The sequence below is a fragment of the Solanum stenotomum genome, chromosome 11, assembly GCF_019186545.1.
Source record: "Solanum stenotomum isolate F172 chromosome 11, ASM1918654v1, whole genome shotgun sequence".
NCBI classification, from domain to species: domain Eukaryota; kingdom Viridiplantae; phylum Streptophyta; class Magnoliopsida; order Solanales; family Solanaceae; genus Solanum; species Solanum stenotomum.
The window spans coordinates 7798905-7819259 of NC_064292.1; the positions used below are offsets into that span (position 1 = coordinate 7798905).

General features: G+C 33.3%; 3 protein-coding genes across 4 annotated transcripts; 2 read left to right on the forward strand and 1 right to left on the reverse strand.

Annotated features, from left to right (window-relative positions):
* The first annotated feature begins 1344 nt into the window (after positions 1-1344).
* Positions 1345-3090, forward strand: LOC125845474 (uncharacterized). The gene has a single exon (XM_049524986.1). It carries the CDS (start codon positions 2033-2035, stop codon positions 2909-2911), a length of 879 nt encoding a protein of 292 aa, XP_049380943.1. The 5' UTR covers positions 1345-2032; the 3' UTR covers positions 2912-3090.
* Positions 3091-8432: 5342 nt separating this feature from the next.
* LOC125844443 (uncharacterized) lies at positions 8433-14039 on the forward strand. 2 transcript variants are annotated; one of them, XM_049523762.1, is made up of 3 exons: positions 8433-8551; positions 13373-13555; positions 13641-14038. In XM_049523762.1, the coding sequence occupies exons 2-3, from the start codon at positions 13385-13387 to the stop codon at positions 13710-13712; spliced, it is 243 nt and encodes an 80-aa protein (XP_049379719.1). In that variant the 5' UTR covers positions 8433-8551; positions 13373-13384; the 3' UTR covers positions 13713-14038. The 2 variants fall into 2 exon arrangements, with proteins under 2 accessions (XP_049379719.1, XP_049379718.1); XM_049523761.1 differs by having other exon boundaries at positions 8468-8551; positions 13369-13555; positions 13641-14039.
* Positions 14040-14648: 609 nt separating this feature from the next.
* Positions 14649-17344, reverse strand: LOC125845445 (heat shock cognate 70 kDa protein 2-like). The gene is made up of 2 exons (XM_049524953.1): positions 17043-17344; positions 14649-16462 (listed from the first exon to the last, which is right to left on the reverse strand). Exons 1-2 carry the CDS (start codon positions 17254-17256, stop codon positions 14727-14729), a joined length of 1950 nt encoding a protein of 649 aa, XP_049380910.1. The 5' UTR covers positions 17257-17344; the 3' UTR covers positions 14649-14726.
* Between the last annotated feature and the right edge of the window lie 3011 nt (positions 17345-20355).

Consider the following 20355-nt stretch of genomic DNA (forward strand, 5'->3'; position numbering starts at 1 on the left):
TATATATATAGTAAGATTATCATGAATTATGATGCTTTCGAATAAAGTATCTCTCAAAATATATAGATATCATGATTTAGATACTTTCGATTAAAGTATCTTTCAGATTATATTCAATTATCATGATCTATGGGGATACTCAGTATTTTATCAGTTATCGGTATCATTCAGTAGTATATATTATTACTGTTTTTCGATCTCAACATGTTTCTGTTGAGAGTATACTTAGCACCAAGCGAGCTTATGGGATGCATGTTTCCATTTAGTATCAATGAACCTTTAGTAGCAATCCCTAAGTCTTAGAACTATGTGCCACCACATGATTTTTCTTTACATATGTTAGCTAGTGGATCCACATTAGCTCAGTTATCATGGTTCTTACCTTGGCAAGTATAGGTACTCTTTTTTCGGTGTGGGAGCTGTACACTGAACTCTGTGTAGTAGCTCACATGGTTCATGTCAATTTTAATATCTCCCATAATTAAATTTTCGGATATTACATGACCTTGTATAGATGTATTTCAGATCAATATATCTCAATATCATGTTATCTTACTTGGTCATTGCATCAATATGATTTACAGATTTACCATGTCCAGATATGATGTTTATTATGCATTTTCTCATACATAGTACATTCCAAGTATTGAACACATACTTTACACCTATATTGTTTGATAATATAGGCTTTGCACTCATCAGCTAATAGACCAATTGGTGAGTCCTCATCTATATGAGCACGACCTTTATGTTTACCTTCGGTATTTATTTCAGTTTTCAGACAGTTAGTGTTTGCTAGGGGTTTGCTCTAGCAACTTGTATTAGTAGAGACTTTCAGACAAATAGTTAAATTTCGCTTATGTTGTTCTTATCAGATTCTTGTTTAGTACTATAATAGATTATTTCAGACTTTATCCCACATTCAATATTTTCAGTCTTATTATGCTATCTAGTGTCATGTCATGCAGTTAGCTTGGGATCACTTACAACTCTAGCCTCTCTAACCATCGTGTTACGTCTAAGTGATTGTCTCAAGGCGTGACAAGAACATAAATTAAACTACTCTATATATCAAAATCAACAGACTATTACATTTCCTTTTTTTTTAAACTCCATATACTAACAAGCACATGAAAAACCTTTTTGAAATAATTATTATTTCTAAAATGTTTATATTTTACCTATTTCTAGAAATTTTTAGTACGTAGTATTTTTCAAATATTTCTTCAAAAAACATGTTCACACAAATATTATCTAATGCATGCTTTTTGCCAGCCCATGTGATGAGCTATCTTTAGAAAGACACTTTGACACATATAACCAACCATTTTTTGCACTAAAGTACAGAAACTCCCATCTTTGCCATTCAATACACCCTTCTAGTCTACATATTTTTAATATCATAGATAATGTATACTTTCTGCCACTTTCTTTTGTACAACTTACTAGTTGATTCAATTTCTTTCCCTTTCCTTCTGTTTTCCCTTTTTCCACCGCAGTAAGTATCCACACAGGCACATCTTTTTTCTTAGCGTGTGTTTAAGGCAAATATATATATTATAATGTTCCCAAGAAAGGGTCTTTTTTTCTTTCAAGGAATCAATTAATGGTTGTTTCAGGATCTGAACTTCAGAGGGAAAAATGGGTAGTCTTTAAATGGTTTTCTTGAATTGGTTTTGAAGTTTTATGTAAGTTGCTAAAGTATATAGATCTGGGAAAACTGCTGTTTTTCTGTCTTCTTTTTTCTCATTTGGGAATTTCCACAAACTGGTTGTGTGCAAGATTGTGAGTTTTGCAAGTAGTGTTGGTTTTTGAGTTTCTCTTTTGGCTCATTGGGGAAAATCTAGAAAAGGGTTGTGTGCAAGATTGGGTTTTTTTTTTGCTCTCAAGTTGTGTCATTTTTCAATTTCAGTTGTTTAGTATATAGATTGTTGCTTTTGAGTATCTTTTTTTGCTCATTTTGGAAAATTCCACAAAAGGGTTGTGTCATTGTGTGCAAGATTGTAGTTTGTTGATTTGGATGTGACTAAAAATGTCATCTTTTAGTGGTTTAGGTATTGGTTTGAGTTTTGTATTTGGTTGTATCCTCATGGGACTTGTAGCAGAGTTGTATTACTTGTTATGGGTAAGAAAAAGAATCCCAAAGAATGAAACAGAGGATCAGTACAACAACAACAACACCCCTTTTGCCACTGAATTTTCTCATCTTTTCTGTTGGAAGAAGCATAGTTCTGTAAACAATGTTAGCAGAGACACAGTGAGAAATCAAGAAATGAATGATCATGTTCATAATCAAGATCAAGATTTGGAGTTAGGGAATAGCAAAGATTTGTTACTAAAAGGATATGGTGAAGACAGTGTAGAATCAGAGTTAATGAGGCTACACAATCTTTGTGGACCTCCAAGATTTCTCTTCACAATTAAGGAAGAAACAAAAGAGGATTTAGAATCTGAAGATGGTAAATCTAGATGTGGTGATAGAAGTAGAACATGTTCAAGAAACAAAAGCTTTAGTGACCTTATCCTTACACCATTGTCATCACCACCAATCAAGTGTCAAAATCTTGATTCTTACAATTGTCAAGGATTCAATCCACTCTTTGAATCCTCAACAGAAAATGAGTTAAACAAACTCAAATCTTCACCCCCTCCAAAGTTCAAGTTCCTTAGAGATGCAGAGGAGAAACTTATAAGAAGATTAATAGAATTAGAAGCAGAAAAAAGGGTAATCAAGAATGAAGTTTGTTCAACAGAGGAGAAAGGGTCATTCATATCTTTTCTTGGAAAGAGCAAAATGAGAGAGCCTCTTCAACAAATCCAAGTACATCAAATGAACTCTACTACTTGTGTAAAGGTACTTCCATTGGCTTCTTCACCTTCAACCTACAAGCCAATTGATGGAGAGGTTTAAATTTCTTTTATTTATGTTTTTTTAAACCTCTTTCTCATCTATTAACCAAAAAAAAGTACAGCAAATTACCTCTTCTTGTATTAATTAACTTTAGTTTTTCAGATAGAAAATTAGAGATTTTTATTGTAACTTCTTTGGATTCTTAGTGGTAATGGTTTTGTTTAGCTTGAGATTGTTAATAATTGTTCCAATGGAAAGAGATGAATTTGTTGTTAGGAATCATTAAGTCCTATAAATGATTGATTATAGGTAAATCTACATATTATGTCTAAAATGATAAAACTGAAAATTAGATTATTAACATGATATAATCATTTAAATTTGTACTAATTATGTAATAATATATGTAACTTTTAACTCTATTATTCTTATTTTGAATGATTATGTTCTATGACTAAGGGAATAATATTCCAGCAAATCAAAAGGTTAATTTTTTAAATCTCCTATTGTTGTTGCATATGAACAGAGAACTAATCTCTCTCTTATGACTACTTATAAATTGAATAGAAAAAGGGCTACGAAATCAAATCTCCCCACCTGAACTCACATCATCCCACATTATGATGTCCTACTTGTTATAATGGGGTAAGATAATTTTGCAAAAAAGTATAAGTTCTCTTGATAGTATATGATTTCAGAAATGTTATTCTTTAGCTATTCTATCATATTATGTGATTATATTGCTCAGAAAACACCATAACAAAACAACATTTTAACATGTTTGACTGTTCCACACATTTTTAATTTTGCTAAATACTGCTTAATTATTCTTGTTAGAAACTATTTATCCATAAAAACAGGTAACATGGTTAAGATTAGGACAAATTGCTTTCATTTCATTTTCAATTGATTCCTTAAAGAAAAATGCTCTTTCTTTATTCCAAGAAACACTTAACCATTTGTGGTAGGAAGTTTCTCTTGTTAATTCAGTGTACCATTAGGAAAAGGAAAGCCACATGGGGGCATTAGGATAGGCCATAGGTAAATTTTTGGCTTAATAACTAGTGAGTCAGACTCATAAACTTGTATATAAACACTCTAATTAAGTCATGTTGTAGGTGAATATTTCAATTCCTAATAAAATGTTCCGATGGACACCTTTGATTTAAATTTTGAAAATATTTTTGCGTGTATTTTCATTTGGTTGTTAAATCTTTTAATTATGTGCATCAACTTCAAGTAGGAAAAATGTATGAGGTTTATGGCTTATTGAGGTGAATTTTGTATGTATTGATTAACTAAATTACCTAATAAGCAAATGAGAACACGCACAAAAAGATTTCCAAGAATATGAACCGAAAGAGACTAACTAGAACAAGTTATTAGGAGTTGAGATATTCAATCGAAACAATGATCAGTTTTAATGTCTAAATGGAATATCTCAAAAAGTTTAGCGAGATGCTTATATATTAAAAAGTTGTTTGGTTGGAAACAAGTTATCTCAAAATTAATTATCTCGGAATAAGTTATTATGGCATAAATTATTCCACCATGTATATGGAATAACTTATCCGATCACTAAGGTATAAATGACAGGATTAATAATACCAAAACTGCATAATACCTCCAATCAAATACAAGATGAAATAATCCTGCAGCTTATCTCTGAGATTATTATACCTTATATCTCACGGCTAAACGACTCATAAGTCTAAAGTTTACACTGGCATTGCCCTATGAAAGCAGCCATGTTCAGACCACAGGAAAAAGGCAAAGTCCTGAAGTTGAAAACAAGTTATGTGATCTGTGACTTGTTTTTTTTTCTTTTCTTTTGGAACTTTTGCCAATAAAACAAGAAATGTCATTGTCATCACGCAATTCGGCCAAAAAAGTGGTCACTCACATATTAATACCAAAGTTCAATGTCAAAAAATTTGAACTTGTATCTACTTGCAAGATGGGAAAGAGCAAGAAACAAGGCTTAAGTTGTGATCCTATTTCTTGAATGAATGGTGGAAAGTTGATAGGATAGTTTTTGGGATATTTAAAAATATTTGAAGGTTAAGATACAAAACAATAATAAATTCGGTGAAGTTTCACACAATGGGGTCTGTAGAGGGTATAGACGTATAGTGTACGCAGACCCAGTGGTGAGCCAAAATATCGACTAAGATGTGTCAAAATATAAAGAAGTAAAGCGTGTAGAGCTCAGGAGTGTCAATATGTAATATATGTACATAAAAATTATTTGTATTCTAGCTACACAAAATAATTTGCTGACGAAAGGGTGTCGGTCGACACACCTCAACTATATGTGGTTCTGTCACTGCATAAACCTTATCACTACCTCGTGAGATAGAAAGACTATTCCCAAAAAATCCTCGACTCAAGTACATCAAATTCAAGTAAAATAAAAAGAAACAATAAACACAATATAGCTATTACTTAAAAAAAAAAAAAAAAAAAAAGAAGTGCAAAGTCTAAAAAAAGCACTAACAATAATAAAATATTGATAATCGAAAACACAATAACGTCAAACATATTGATAATTTTTTTGAAAATCTACTTTGAAATGGTAGGTTCATTTTGAGAGGACTTGACTTAACAGATGTGGTCCATTTTGTGGGTAATTTCTACTCTTTTTTACCTTATTATAAGAGCAATTAAAAACAAAAAAAGGACCACAAACAAAAACTCTTTTAGGTCTTTCACATGCAGCTATTTTGATTCATTCAAATTTGAATTACAAATGATGTGTAGTGCCAAAAGGCCAGACTCTGACACAATTTTATCTGTTGGGGTTATGACAAACACTTTTGCCTATATTTAATTTCTGTCACTAAAATCTATGGGCTAGGATTCTTGAATATATCTGCCACAATTATATTCCTAGGCATAAGATACCAAGTTACATACCATATAACAAAAATTATAATGCCTAAATTCCTAGTAAGTTGGGGTTATAGCTTATATTGAATCATCATAATTCATATTGGTCCATTAATTTAAGCCCCTAACAATCTAATGATATGAAGAGTACATCTAATAGTTGACTGGTTTTAACAGTCTTACCAATAGTTGAAACTCAATTGGGAGAATGATAAATTTTCTTATATATGTTGTTCTTATTTTCTTTTTCTTGTAGGTTTTGTACTATTTGCTTTATTAGTTGCTATGTTCCTTACATTGTTCCATTCTTCTTTGTACTTGAATTTAATTTGCTACACTTAAGCAAAAGATCTTTTGAAAATAATCTTTCTTTCTCCCTCAGATAGTGATAAAATCGGCGTATACTTTATTCTCCTTAGACCTTAGTTATGAGACTTCACTCAATAACTACTGAATATGTTATTGTTATTGTATGAACAAATCTTCAAATCCGTCAATTTATGCAATTCTTGAACCAGACCTACTAATGATCTCAATAAAGCTAATCAGAATCAATGTTCAAACGGTTTTAAGTACACACATATATGAAAGCATAGTGGGATTGTGATTCTGTTGGCTAGCTGGTCGTGCACTTTGTTGAATGTGGGCTAGCTAAGGTACACATTCCAAGGACCCCACAAACCCAACATTTGAACATGAAAAAAGATGAATGACAAGTTGTGGCCAATTCATGCAACAATTTAGGGCCTAAGTAAAATGGAAAACTATAAATCTTGTATTGATTATAACATGTCTAGTTTCTTTTTGGATAACTCTTTAAATTTAATTTTTTTTATATGACATGTTTAAAATTACATAATTAAACGATATTATGGTATATTACTATATTATAAGTACAGTTTTAGTTTAAGATTATAAGATTTAAATGTCTTATTTACTCTTTTAAATTCTATATAAGTTAAAATTAGACAAATAAATTGAATCGAATGGTGAATAAAGATGAAGACAAATTGTCCAAAAATCTGAACATATTATAAAGCCAAAAGAGCTTGAGGATAGAGGGAATCAATCAGGAAGTAACTTCTTCTTTTTTTCTCTCTCTTTTCACCAATAAGGTTCGTCACAAAAGAATAAGATTTTGAATTCGAATCTCAAACATGAAAATTTTCATTAAAAAACATTTTTATTCTTTAAATCCCATTTGATAGGGAAAGATAACTGTAGTTGTAGTAAGTTACCTAATGGTACCAATGTGAGTTGTGGTGCATTGGTGGGAGTGTTTCATTCTTAACAGATGTCTCGAATCGAGCCCTGGATATGGATAAAATCTTGTTAGAGTGCCACCCTCAAAAAATTTGTCGGAGCTTCAATGTGGGCTCCGGACACCGGTGGGAAACAAAAAAAAAGTTAGCTAATGGTTGACAGTTGGAAGTGGATTAGAATTTGAACAAAATCTAGCTTTCTTACTTGTGGAAAAAATAGGTTTTACAGCTTGCATTGAATTGAAAGAATTGACTTGTTAATTAGTTTGTTGAGACTTTTTGACAAAACTTGGCTTCAAAGTGTAGAAACATTTATATATATGTTTGCGTGTTATAAGGGGAGTTGTCCTAATTTTCTCTAATAATAAAAATATTTACTTAGCTTTACAAGTTTACATCATATGATTTATGGTTTATCTAATTCAAGTGTAAACAAATGGGATTGTTGTGTAATTAATGGACATATATCATAATGATAGTAGTGGAATATTTGGGCCAAAACAAAAATCATTTTCCTCTAACTAGAATATATAGTTATTTAAAGATAAAAAGGTAACACATCAACTTTTAACATCATTTAATTGGTAAAAGTGTTCATGTTGAGTATACTTCGTGCAAAGTGGGAAAATGGACATTTTCTAAAGAAATTTATTACAATGTGGAACCTTAGAATTGAATAATTAGTATATAGGATTTGGTTATATTAATATAGAGATTAATTTCTTGATTTGATTTATTGACTAGAATTGAATATACAAGATATTATTTAAAATATTTATTTTTCATATATAAAAAATAGTAATGAGTTTTACGAAAAAAGATAAACATAGTTTTGTCCTTTTTGCTATTTTATCATTTATTTTGTATAAATAGAAGTGAGTAATTGATTTTTGATTTAGTATTTTCAAAATTCAAATTCAGTAATCGATAATTGAAAATAAATATCAAATAGTTTCAAAGTTCAAATATCCATTTATTGTGAGATACTTTGTTTTGGGCTTGTACTGATATCCCATATATGATTGGCGATTTACTAGATACTGAAGCTTGCGCTAGCACACGTTTAATATATGTTATTTTTTGTTTTTATTTGTGTGACATAGATGAAATTTGAAAAGTCAATCAGATTTTAATATGATTTTTAAATATTTAAATTATTAATTATTGTGATTTATAATATTTTTTATGTAATATTTAGATAATATATGCTACTTCATTTGTTTCAATTTATATGGCATTGATAGAATTTCGAGAGTCATTCAATTTTTTATATATCTTCTAGTAAGTTTTTAAGTTATTAATTATTATAAATTTCGAGAGTCATCCACTCAAGTTATTGGGTTTGGGTGTTATTTCATGCTAAATGGACTTATGGGTTTCAAACTCATGGGCTAAAATTAATAACAAAACCCAAAGTCCAATAGATTTTCGGCCCAATATGTTAATAGTTATTTTCCTCCGATTCTCGATCTCCTCCCTCACGGCGAACTTTCTAGACTCTCCATCTCCGGCGAACTCGCTTCTCTCATTTTCTCCGGCGAATTCACTTGTAAGAAACTCTCCAAATCGGTTTTGTATACTACCTAGTTATTATTATGATTTAAAATGCTTTTTGTTTATTTTCTTCCCAAGTTACGTAATCTAGATTTGAGTTTTTTTCGATTAGTTTTGTGAAAACTGTTGATCAGGTACATAAAATATGGCACCTTTATCATTGTATTATTAGGTGAAATTCATAAATTCACATTATTAGGATTCTAGGTTTTAATTTTTTTCAAGGTTTTTATGTTTGAGAATTTTATAGTTAATTTTTCTAATAATGAAGAAACTGTATATGCTAGAAAGATTATTATATTGTTTTTAGGTGGCAATTATTAGTTCTTGAAGAATAAGTGGGCGTGGGATAACCTCAACTGAATGATTAGTTTATATGCCTGTTCTGTAAATTATCAGAAATACTTTAGCTTGTTGTTCTAGTTCACATGCTACTACTTATTCAGTAGCATTTTTCATAATAGTGGTGTTTGAGATAGCTTGCCTGCACTTAGATTATTCGATCAGAAACTTGCTACCTCCTGCTAGCACAAATAACGCGTAACTCTGCTGGCAAATGTTTAGGAGGGTGGGGATAAACTACCTAGTTTTTTTTGTGTCTATCTATGGTTTTAAACTATTTCTTTGTCTGTTAGGTTACACCCAAGTACTATACATTTGATATCCTGATTCTTATGTCTATCCACATGACAAACTCTCCACTCAGTGATTTCTCAGAATGGTGGTTTCTCCAGATACATGAAGCCAATTCTAATTGTGAAACTATAAATGAAGCTTTCCATGTCATTTCATTGATGGAAGATAAATTTGGGGATGACATGGTTAAAGCCTAGAGGTCAAATAATATCTGATACATGGTTGTAGATTCTTAACAAAAGTTTTCACTGCGAAGCTTTAAATTAGTACCTCAAATGGGTAAATTTAGTTCTTTGATTATGATGGGTGATCTCCGACTTGTTTGAGAAACCTTGAAGAATGTGAATTCTGTAAATAGGCAATAAGTTAACCATAAGAAGACATGAGTATGAGAAAACTACTCAGTATTCTTTAGATTTTAGCTTGTACCATCCATCTTTTATTGAAGTTGTAATTTTTATAGACCCACCAAGTCGAATGGAGTCAAAAAGTTCAACTTTCTCTTATGTTAGTTGAACCTTTTCTGTGTTGTCAGTTCAATCCAACTCTTTTTTCTCAATGAAGTAAAATGTTGTTTGCTGGCCTAAAGAAGATGCAAGGAATACAAAAGTGATGTTAGCTTCAAAGACAAAGTTCTATAGGTCAGGAGCTAACCAAAAGCAAAAGTAGGCTGTTAAGCCAGGCTCAGAGAGCCAATGAGATCTACAAAAGAAACAACATCATTTACAGGAGCATATAATTACTTTAATGGAAAAGCTGTAGCAGACACCTAGCCTTAAATACTGAGTTAGGAGTTGAAACCCCATCAAAACACCTTCTATTCATTTCTGTCTACACAAACCAAAAAAAACAACTTAGGATCATTTGCCAGATGTTCTTGATGGCTTTCCTGACTTTCCAAAAGCTCCCAACTTTCATCTGCCTCCTTGATACTCTGGGTTCGTGCCCAACTGAAACCAAAAACGGATAGGAACATGTTCCAGCGACTGGCAGTGCAAAAAAAGATGGTTGATAGATTCTAAGCTTGACTAGCATATGTAAAATTTATCCAACAAGCTGAAAATTTCTACATAGATTGTCTTGAGTCAGGATGGCCCCTTTCAGTGCTGTCCAAGTGAAACTACTTACCTTGGGGGTAATTTTGTTCTCCAAATTAACTTCCAGCCTCCAGGGCCATAGATCAATAACTTCATTCTGCGATTACCTTCCTTTACACTGTATATACCCTCCTTGGAAGTTGGAACTGCATCTGTCAGAGCATTGGCTATCAACTGAACAACCGTTTGATCTTCTCAGCAGGTCAAATACATCATGTAGCTCCCAATCTTGCATATTCCTTCTAAATTGAACATCCCATGTGTTGCTTGATCTGGTTTGCTCCACTGTGGAGTTTGGATTAATGGCTAATAGGAAAAGAGATGGGTACATGACTTACAAAGTGGAGTCACCAAGCCATTTATCTTTCCAAAATACCATAGAACTGCCAACCTTAAAGGATATGTCTTGCTGGAAATAATCCTTTAAGTTATCAATCCAACTCTTTTACAAATGTAATGTTGAAGCACCAGTTAGGTAGTTATTGTGGACTTGTGGTGGTTGATTGTTGATTGTCTAGTATCCTAACTTGTAAAAATACGAAAGGGTTCTTGCATCATAGACTAATGAGTAGTTATGCGATATAAGGATGGCTACCGAAGTAAATTGAAGTTCTACAGAACAATTATAAGAGCAGTGTGATATGGTAGTGATTGTTGGGATGTTATAATCCAACATATTCACTGGGTGAGTGTTGTGGAGATGCAGATGCTTAGATGGATGTGCGGCCATACAAAGTTAGAAAAGATAAAAATGACCATATTTGCTAGAAGGTAAAAGTAGCATGCCATGAGGATACAATAAGAGAAAGTTGCTTGAGATGGTTTGGTCATGTCCTGCATGCATGCATCATGTCCAACATGCTCACTAGATGAGTGTTGTAGAGATGCGGATGCTAAGATGGACGTGCAGCCATACAAAATTAGATAAGATGAAAATAGCCATATTTGCTAGAAGGTGAAAGTAGCACTATGTGAGGATAGAATAAGAGAAAGTCGCTTGAGATTGTTTTGTCATGTCCTGCATGCATCGATCTACTGATGCGCCAGTCTGTATGTGTGATACTATTGTTAGTAAAGGTGTTAAGATTGAACAAGGCAGATTTAAAATTACATGGGAGAAAGTTGTCTTGAAAGACCTGCATTTTTTTGAGATCAATGCAGATTTGGCTAAAGGTAGGGAATAAAGAAGAAAAAAAATCCATATAGGTGACATTTACTAGTGCAGAATATGATGTAGTCTTGTTAGAGTACTTTTAATATTATTATATATATCACTTGTTTTCCAGTTTATCTCTAATTGATATGATGATGACACTATTCAAGCTTATATAGATAAGTAAGGATTCATATAGTGGACCTGAACTTGTTTGGGATTGAGACAGTGTTGTTGTGTCTGCCTTTTTTTACTAGCGAATGCAGGAGGAGGTTCTTCATTTTCTTATTCTTGTCAATGTCACCTATTCTACCTTACTTGGTGGGGATAGAAAGATTACCTATCATTTCCCAAATCTACTTTAATAGGTTGACATTATTGATTTTATTTCTTATATTGGATCTAGTTAGTTGGTTAAAAGTTCTGGAAACAGAGTTGGTTTCACCCCTAAGCAAATGGAGGAGATGAGAAGCCTCGCATTGTGATCACTCTTTGACTTAAACATAATGTTAGACTTGTGAGTGTTGACTCTTAGTTTACCTGGTGTCATGGATCAAAAAAGAACTAATTGTCATTGAATGTTTGTAATGTATAAAAGTCTCCCATGTTCGGAGAGTTCAAAATCTCTATTAATCAAAAGGCAATGAGTTGAGTTTCAACTTCTGAAACAATTTTTGCATTTGAAACTTTAGGCACTAAAATCTTTCATGACTAACTCGGGAGAAAGAATATGGGCTCCCAATATCCTTTACCATGAGAAAAAGCTCTTATTATTGCCTTGAGGGTTGTGTTGTAAGCAGAACATGAAATTTACTTCCATAAGTATGATTTTGCGGTGAACAGTTCATGGGAAGCAACTGACCAGTCTATGTCACTCTTGTCAAACTAATTGACTTGGAAATCTCTATCCCCTGGAAAGTAACAGTCACTCTCCCCTCAACATGTGGGAGATATTGGATACCGTTCTGTTCATTGGTGGGAAACCTTGCGATGAAGCGTAGATCCAGTAAAGTATAATTACCCTTGTCAGAAATGCGCTAAAAAATAGAAACAATAGGTAGAAAAAAGTCTAGCCTTTCTATCTCCACAAGGTAGAGAGGTAAGACTCCATACACACCACCCTCCCCAAACTACAAGTGGGATTACACTGGGTTTGTTGTTGTAGGTAGAAAAAAGTCTAGCATCCATGAGAAAGAGCCAGTGGTCTAGAAGTTCTATAGTAGTAGCTAATTTGCAGAAGCTATCAGGTTACCGAAGTTAAAAGCATGACCTGCCAAGCGTCTGTCAAATGAAAGTATTTGTTGCTTCTCTTCCAAATTTCTTTGTTTGATAAAATTGTTGCAGAAAATACTTGAAATAAGCTTTACTTCCAACTTTGCAGGGTAGGAAAACATTGTAGCCTTTCTAGAAACAATCTAGGCAATAATCTGACTGTTCACGGCCAAATTACTGTCACTGTGAAGTTTGAATGTGCTTTCTGTGAAAAAAAAAAAAAATTATTTGAATATTTCATGAGGAAAAAGGCTAGTCTGACTCTGAAGAGCATCTAGTGGTGCAACTTGCAATATGCACTTCTTATCTTGTATTCTAGTGGAGTTTTGGTTGTTCTGCTTAACATAATATGCATTTTTGTAGGTATAACTGATGTACCTCCTTTTATTCATCTATACTCATGACCCTTTGGGTACTTTTGTAGTTGAGAACTTGTGACCCACTGGTTTGCAGTGTTTTGATAGTTGGGAATAATGTAGATTGCAAAACAGTGTTGAAGTGTTTCTTCTTCTCTGTTTCATCAGGAATGTTGTTTCTGCTGCTTGTCTCAAACCATGAACATTGTAATGTTATATGAGTTTTCTGCATGTTGATGTCACTTGCTGATTTGATTTCCTCTAATGCCATGTCTAACAACGTCCTCTTTATATTTTGTTAGATCTGAGGAAGTATGGGACGCAAAGCTGGCACCTTATATATTAACCCAAGGAACTTTGGAAGTCTTCAGAAACCTTGCGCGAAAGAAATGGTCTCGTTTCTAAATTGTTTGACTTTAAATCACAACAAGGATGAGAAATGTGGCAGGCAAAAGTCACTTTTGAGTACCTGCATGGAAGCTCAGGTAATTTGGATGCCTTGAATAGTGGATATTGCTATCAACTCTTCTTTTCACATTAAGATTAATTTGCATATTACCTTTTGCGCAGAGTGGCAAAAACAGAAAGCCCTGGGGTAGCATCAATTATCATCTGCAGAGGCTTAGCAGGGGAAGAAAGTAACTAGGATCGAGAGTGTGGTTGCAGATGGGCATGTTTTGAAGTTAGATACAGAGGTGGTTTCTCCAACTTCTTAATGAACAACATTTTCCTGAGATGGTCTGTAGTACTTGATTAATAGCACGAATTCAGACTCAAAAGGTGCAACACTATTTATTTGTGGATCTTCCAATGATAGCCTTAGAAAGGTGATCAATTGTTTCTTTCTTTTCGTCTTATAGAAGTGCAGAAACTTGTGCCAGCAGAAATGGACGTAAGAAGGAATTGCTTTTTTTTGGCTTACAATGAAAATTAACTCATATTTGTGTACGACTTAAAAATGGGTCATTTCCTCTTAGGGTGGTAAAAATCATACTAGAAATGTGCTCGCTCCCTCCATCTTTGTCTACAATATAACATTACTTGTTCCATTTTTTATAAAACAAATGAATAATTTATCATTACATAAAAATTTAGATTGTTGTCGTAATTTTAAATAAGATAGGTGACTCGAGAAAAGTAAACCAATGATTTATTTCCTTCCAAGGAACAAGGAACAATTTTATGGTATTAAATCATCCGCTTAGAAATAGGTCCCCGAGAATGTTTTGTTTATACTTTATATGAAAAAAAAGAACACTATATACAGATTATTTCTTTCCCATATAAGCTTGAAATTGTTTTTCAAATATCTTTCTGGAAAATCACATTTACATTCAATAACTAATTATTCCAGAATTAGAATATCTTTTCTACGCTATTAACTTGCAAAATATAGACCAATAATACAAAGTCGTAGGCCAGTTGTAAAGACAAAATTTCGGCCTAATAGATTCAAACAACGGATAGATTAAAAATTCAAAATCGATGGGAAGAGCCATCAACGATGAAAACATTCAACAGCTTAATAAACAAACGAAACCAATATTAACTAACATAGCAATAACATAAAAAGTACCCAATATAATAGAATAGTTCAAAAACATAAAAAGTAGCCAATGTAATAGAATAGTTTATACTAAGAAATAAAACTAGCACTTAATCGACCTCCTCAATCTTGGGGCCTGCACCGGTAGAACCAGCTGGAGGAGCATCATCATCATCCATCGGTGCACCTGCCTCACCACCAGCACCCTGGTACATCTTAGCAATTATGGGATTGCATAGGCTCTCCAGTTCCTTCATCTTATCTTCAAACTCATCAGCTTCAGCAAGCTGGTTGCTATCAAGCCATGAAATTGCCTGATCAATGGCATCCTCAATCTTTTTCTTGTCTTCTGCGCTAAGCTTAGAACTAATCTTATCATCCTTTATAGTGTTCCTCATGTTGTAGGCATAGTTCTCAAGTGCATTCTTGGCCTCCACCTTTTTCTTGTGCTCCTCATCCTCTGCCTTGTACCTCTCTGCTTCCTGGACCATCTTCTCAATTTCTTCCTTTGATAACCTACCCTTGTCATTGGTAATAGTGATCTTGTTCTTCTGTCCAGTCGTCTTGTCTTCAGCTGAAACGTTCAAGATGCCATTGGCATCAATGTCAAAGCAGACTGTGATCTGAGGTACACCCCTAGGAGCAGGAGGAATACCAGAGAGCTCAAATTTACCCAACAAGTTGTTGTCTCTGGTCCTTGCTCTCTCACCCTCATAAACCTGAATCAACACTCCAGGCTGGTTGTCAGAATAGGTAGAGAACACCTGCTCTTTCTTGGTAGGAATGGTCGTATTCCTTGGAATCAAGACAGTCATGACTCCTCCAGCAGTTTCCAACCCAAGAGATAGAGGGGTGACATCCAAAAGCAACAAGTCTTGTACCTTCTCATTACCCTCTCCACTCAGAATGGCAGCTTGAACAGCAGCACCATAGGCAACAGCCTCATCTGGGTTGATACTCTTGCAAAGCTCCTTCCCATTAAAGAAGTCTTGCAACAGCTGTTGTACCTTGGGAATTCTGGTGGAACCACCAACAAGAACAACATCATGGACAGTGCTCTTGTCCATCTTGGCATCCCTCAAACACTTCTCAACAGGCTCCATACACTTCCTGAAAAGATCCATGTTCAACTCCTCAAATCTGGCACGAGTGATGGTTGAATAGAAGTCAACTCCCTCATATAGGGAATCAATTTCGATTGTTGTCTGGGCAGTGGAGGAAAGAGTTCTCTTCGCTCTTTCACAAGCTGTCCTCAATCTTCTAAGGGCCCTTGGGTTACCGGTGATATCCTTCTTGTGCTTTCTTTTAAATTCCTGGACAAAGTGGTTCACCATTCTGTTATCAAAATCTTCACCACCAAGGTGAGTGTCTCCTGCTGTGGCTTTCACCTCAAAGATACCCTCTTCAATAGTGAGGAGGGACACATCGAAGGTACCACCACCAAGATCAAAGATAAGAACATTCTTCTCACCAACACTAGTGGCCTTTTTGTCAAGACCATATGCAATGGCAGCTGCTGTGGGCTCATTAATAATACGCATGACATTCAAGCCAGATATGACACCAGCGTCCTTAGTAGCCTGACGTTGTGAGTCATTGAAGTATGCAGGAACAGTAACCACAGCATTTTTCACTGTTGACCCAAGGAAGGCCTCAGCAATTTCCTTCATCTTAATAAGAACCATGGAAGAGATTTCTTCAGCAGAAAACTGTTTCTCTTCTCCCTTGTAGTTAACCACAATCATTGGCTTGTCACCAGGTCCAGGAGTAACCTTAAAAGGCCACAATTTGATGTCACTCTGTACAGAGGCATCACTGAACCTCCTTCCAATAAGACGTTTGGCATCTGCCATTGTAAAAACCCAGTAAGCATTATTAAATCAAATATGTATATTCACATACACACAACACAAGCAGCACATTCAGATTGAGGAATTGAAAAGGTCAATAGCATATCAACTATTCATGAATACAATTAAACAACTAGCAGATTATAAAGTCATAATAATGATTACATGTTTAGATGGAACACCCTATAGCAATGTCACGCAAACATGATCATGAAATTACCATTAAAACATGTAGCTGCATCCATAGAAGCCAACTCGATTTCATGTATTTACATCTAGTGGTACTTATCTACTGGCTCAAACTCGTTTATCAACAATTCAGATCTAAAACAATTCTAGAACAGTCACCTACATCAAACGAGATCTATGACATATATAGATTGATAGTGCTTCCAACAGATATAATAATATAAGTAAAGCCAACCAAACAAACTCCAGCAAAAAAAATCCAGATACACACAAATCGCATCAGCATTAGTTCAAAACAACAGCTCTACTATTAATCAACAACAACACTAGTTTTAAAAACAAAAAAATGTAAGATCTAAATAACAGATCTGAAACGTAAAAACTTACCAAACACAGTGTTAATAGGATTCATGGCGACTTGATTCTTAGCAGCATCACCAATGAGACGCTCAGAATCAGTAAAACCAACGTAAGAAGGAGTCGTCCTGTTCCCTTGGTCATTGGCAATAATCTCAACACGATCATGCTGCCAAACTCCGACGCAAGAGTAAGTAGTTCCTAGATCTATACCGATCGCCGGACCTTCACCTTTCCCGGCCATGACGACGGAAAAAAATCAAAATAAAAGAATGCTAGACGACAACAGCGGCGGCAGAGAGAAGAAGCGAGTGAATGGAGTAAAAACTGATTTTAGGGTTTGAAGAGAGGGAAGAGAGGGGTATAAATGGAGTGGGGTTATTTGTTCTAGAATGTTCTTTTTTTTCCTATTTCAATGGAGGGAGGGGAATAGGTCTTTCGTTTAAACTGAACACTCGCTTTATGGGCCCCCAAAACCGACTTCCACATACGCGCTGCCACGTACTACTTGTGAATATTTTTCAAATTTTGTGGCTCCAATCAACTATTGGAAAAAAAAAAAAATCGGCAAAACGTATCTTATATTTATTTCTTTAAAAAAATATATAAAAAGATCAAAAATATCTAAACTATGAGAAATTAAATAAAAGTACCGTCAGTTAATAATTTGATCCAAAATTGTTCTCAAAAAAATCTTTTTTTATAGTAAATATATATTTAAAAGGAAAAATTGTGCAAAATACTAAACATTCAAACCATATTAAATGTTATAGCTACTGTTTAGAGAATATCTAATTCCCAATTATAGTTTTGCTGAATCTTGCTATTCGCCTGATTTGTATAAATTCAGAATTTGTATAATTCGGTTACTGATTGTATAAATTCAGAATTTTGTATATGATTACTCTAGCTATCTGTATACGATTTATGAAGATAAATTACCATATTTGTATATTGACAAGAGAAATATACAAACAGAATTCTGAAAAATGCCTAAATGGACAAATACAAATTTTGTATATACTTGCCCTATTTTGTATATTCGCAAGTGAAATATACAAATAGACAGAAGTATACAACCGCAACCTCCTTAGCAAAAGAAACTATAGTTATGAAGTGTAATTATCGAAAATATACTATAGAGTCTTATTATGTATATCATGTTTGCTATTTATGAAAATTTCTCTATTTAAAAAGAGCAACTTTCACATATAGCAAACACAAAATTCATATTTGTATGTTATAGCAAAATTTACATAATTGCGCTCCATAGCAAACATAAATATGTATATTTCGCTATACATATACAAAAGAAAGCAGTTGTATAATCTGTTTTGGTATACATATACAAAAAGATCAATTGTATAAAGTGAGAGAGGCGAGTGAGCGAGCGAGATCTGGGAGAGTGGCGAGTGAGATCTGGGAGAGGGGAGAGAGGGGTACGAAAATATATGTATATATACAATTTTCACGCATTTTATACATTTGCGTTTTTGTATAAAGTGAGAGAGGCGAGTGAGAGAACAAGATTTGGGAGAGTGGCGAGCGATATCTGGGAGAGGGGAGAGAGGGAAACGAAAATATATGTATATATACAATTTTCTCTCGTTTTATACAAACACAAACGCATTTTATACAATTTGCATTTTTTGTATAAAGTGAGAGAGGCGGGTGAGAGAGCGAGATCTGGGAGAGGGGAGAGAGGGGAACGAAAATATATGTATATATACAATTTTCTCTCGCTTTATACAAACACAAACACACTTTATACACTTGCGTTTGTATAAAAAATGAGAGAGGCGAGGGAAAGAACGAGAGTGGCGAGCGAGATTCACCAGGAGAGAGGTGAGGTACAATTAAATCAAACCATATTTATAACATTTAATTTGAATTAATAGTTTGCTATTATATACAATTTTTCCATTTAAAAATATATATTTTATTCTTAGTAAAAATATTATTTTAAAATAATTTTATTCTTATTTCTTTTCTTTAAAAATTATTTAACTAATAAATAAGTAGAAAATAATTAATTTTTTCTTATTAATCTTATTTATTAGTTAAAAATAGAATAACTTCATGTACCTTTGAATTGAGAATATATGCCATCTATTTTTAAAAATAAAAAATTGTGTTCAAAATGGGTATTCTTGATCCATTAAGTAACAATAAGGATATAATTGAGTGGAGGGACATTTTTAAGGAGGTGTTTGAATTGACTTTTTTTAAGTAGCTTATAATTTAAAGCTAAAAGTTTGGTCATACCCTACTTTTAAGTCAGTTTTTGACTTCTGAAAGTATTTGACAAATATAAAAAATAATTGAAAATAAGTCTAAAATGACTTAAAATAAGTTGGGAAGTTTTTGGCAAGGTAAAAATGACTTAAAATAAGTCAAAAACCAAAAGTTGGTCTCCCCCTATTTTTTATTTTTTGACTTAAAAGTCATTTCAATTTGACTTTTTATTTTTGACTTAAAAACTACTTTTTTAAGCCAATCCAAATCGGCCCTTAGTTTTGTACCCTTTATTTTTTGCCTAAAATTAGTTAGTTAAAAACATTTTTTGTCTTTCCCAAACAAAAGAGCTTAAAAGTAAGAAAATTATTTAAAATAAGCCAAGTTTCACCTTAATTGTTATTTGAACAAATAAAAGCTCTATGAAACACTTTCAAATCTATTATCTGACAATATTTTTGTTTAATTTCACATAATTTATGAACATTTTAATCTTTTTTCGTTAATTTTTCGGAGCATCAACATCCCTATTATCACTTTAGCTCGACCTAAAACTAAGATACAAAATTCTATATAGAAAAATGGCACAAATTAAATTTTTAATGTGTAATTACCTCTGGAGAATAGAAGAATGTAATTATTCCTGTCAATTATACTCAATTACCTACTAATAGAGTAATTACAGAATTATCAAGAGTTCTGCTTGAATTATTGTAGCGTGGGCACAAGTTTTTACAAAACCTTTCATCTATTGTCCCTAAACACTCCCCTACCTCCTTGCCCGGGCTTCATGGCCACAGAGTCATCTATATTAAGTTTAAAGGTATCACGAGGTGAGGGAGTCCACATAAATTGAACACTTATTTTGATGAGTTTAATCTTATTGTTCTTGGACACGATGAAATGAAATTCAATAACTAACCAAATATGACAGACAATGTATATACACCAAATTCAATTATCAAAATGACTTTTCAAACTTGTCCTAAAAAACAAGAGTAATTTTTATAAGCAATTATCAAACGCATGAATTGAATAGAAGCGAGATTGTCATACAATTTGTTCAACTGAAATGAATAATAATATTTTTTTAAACTCTTATGGAGGA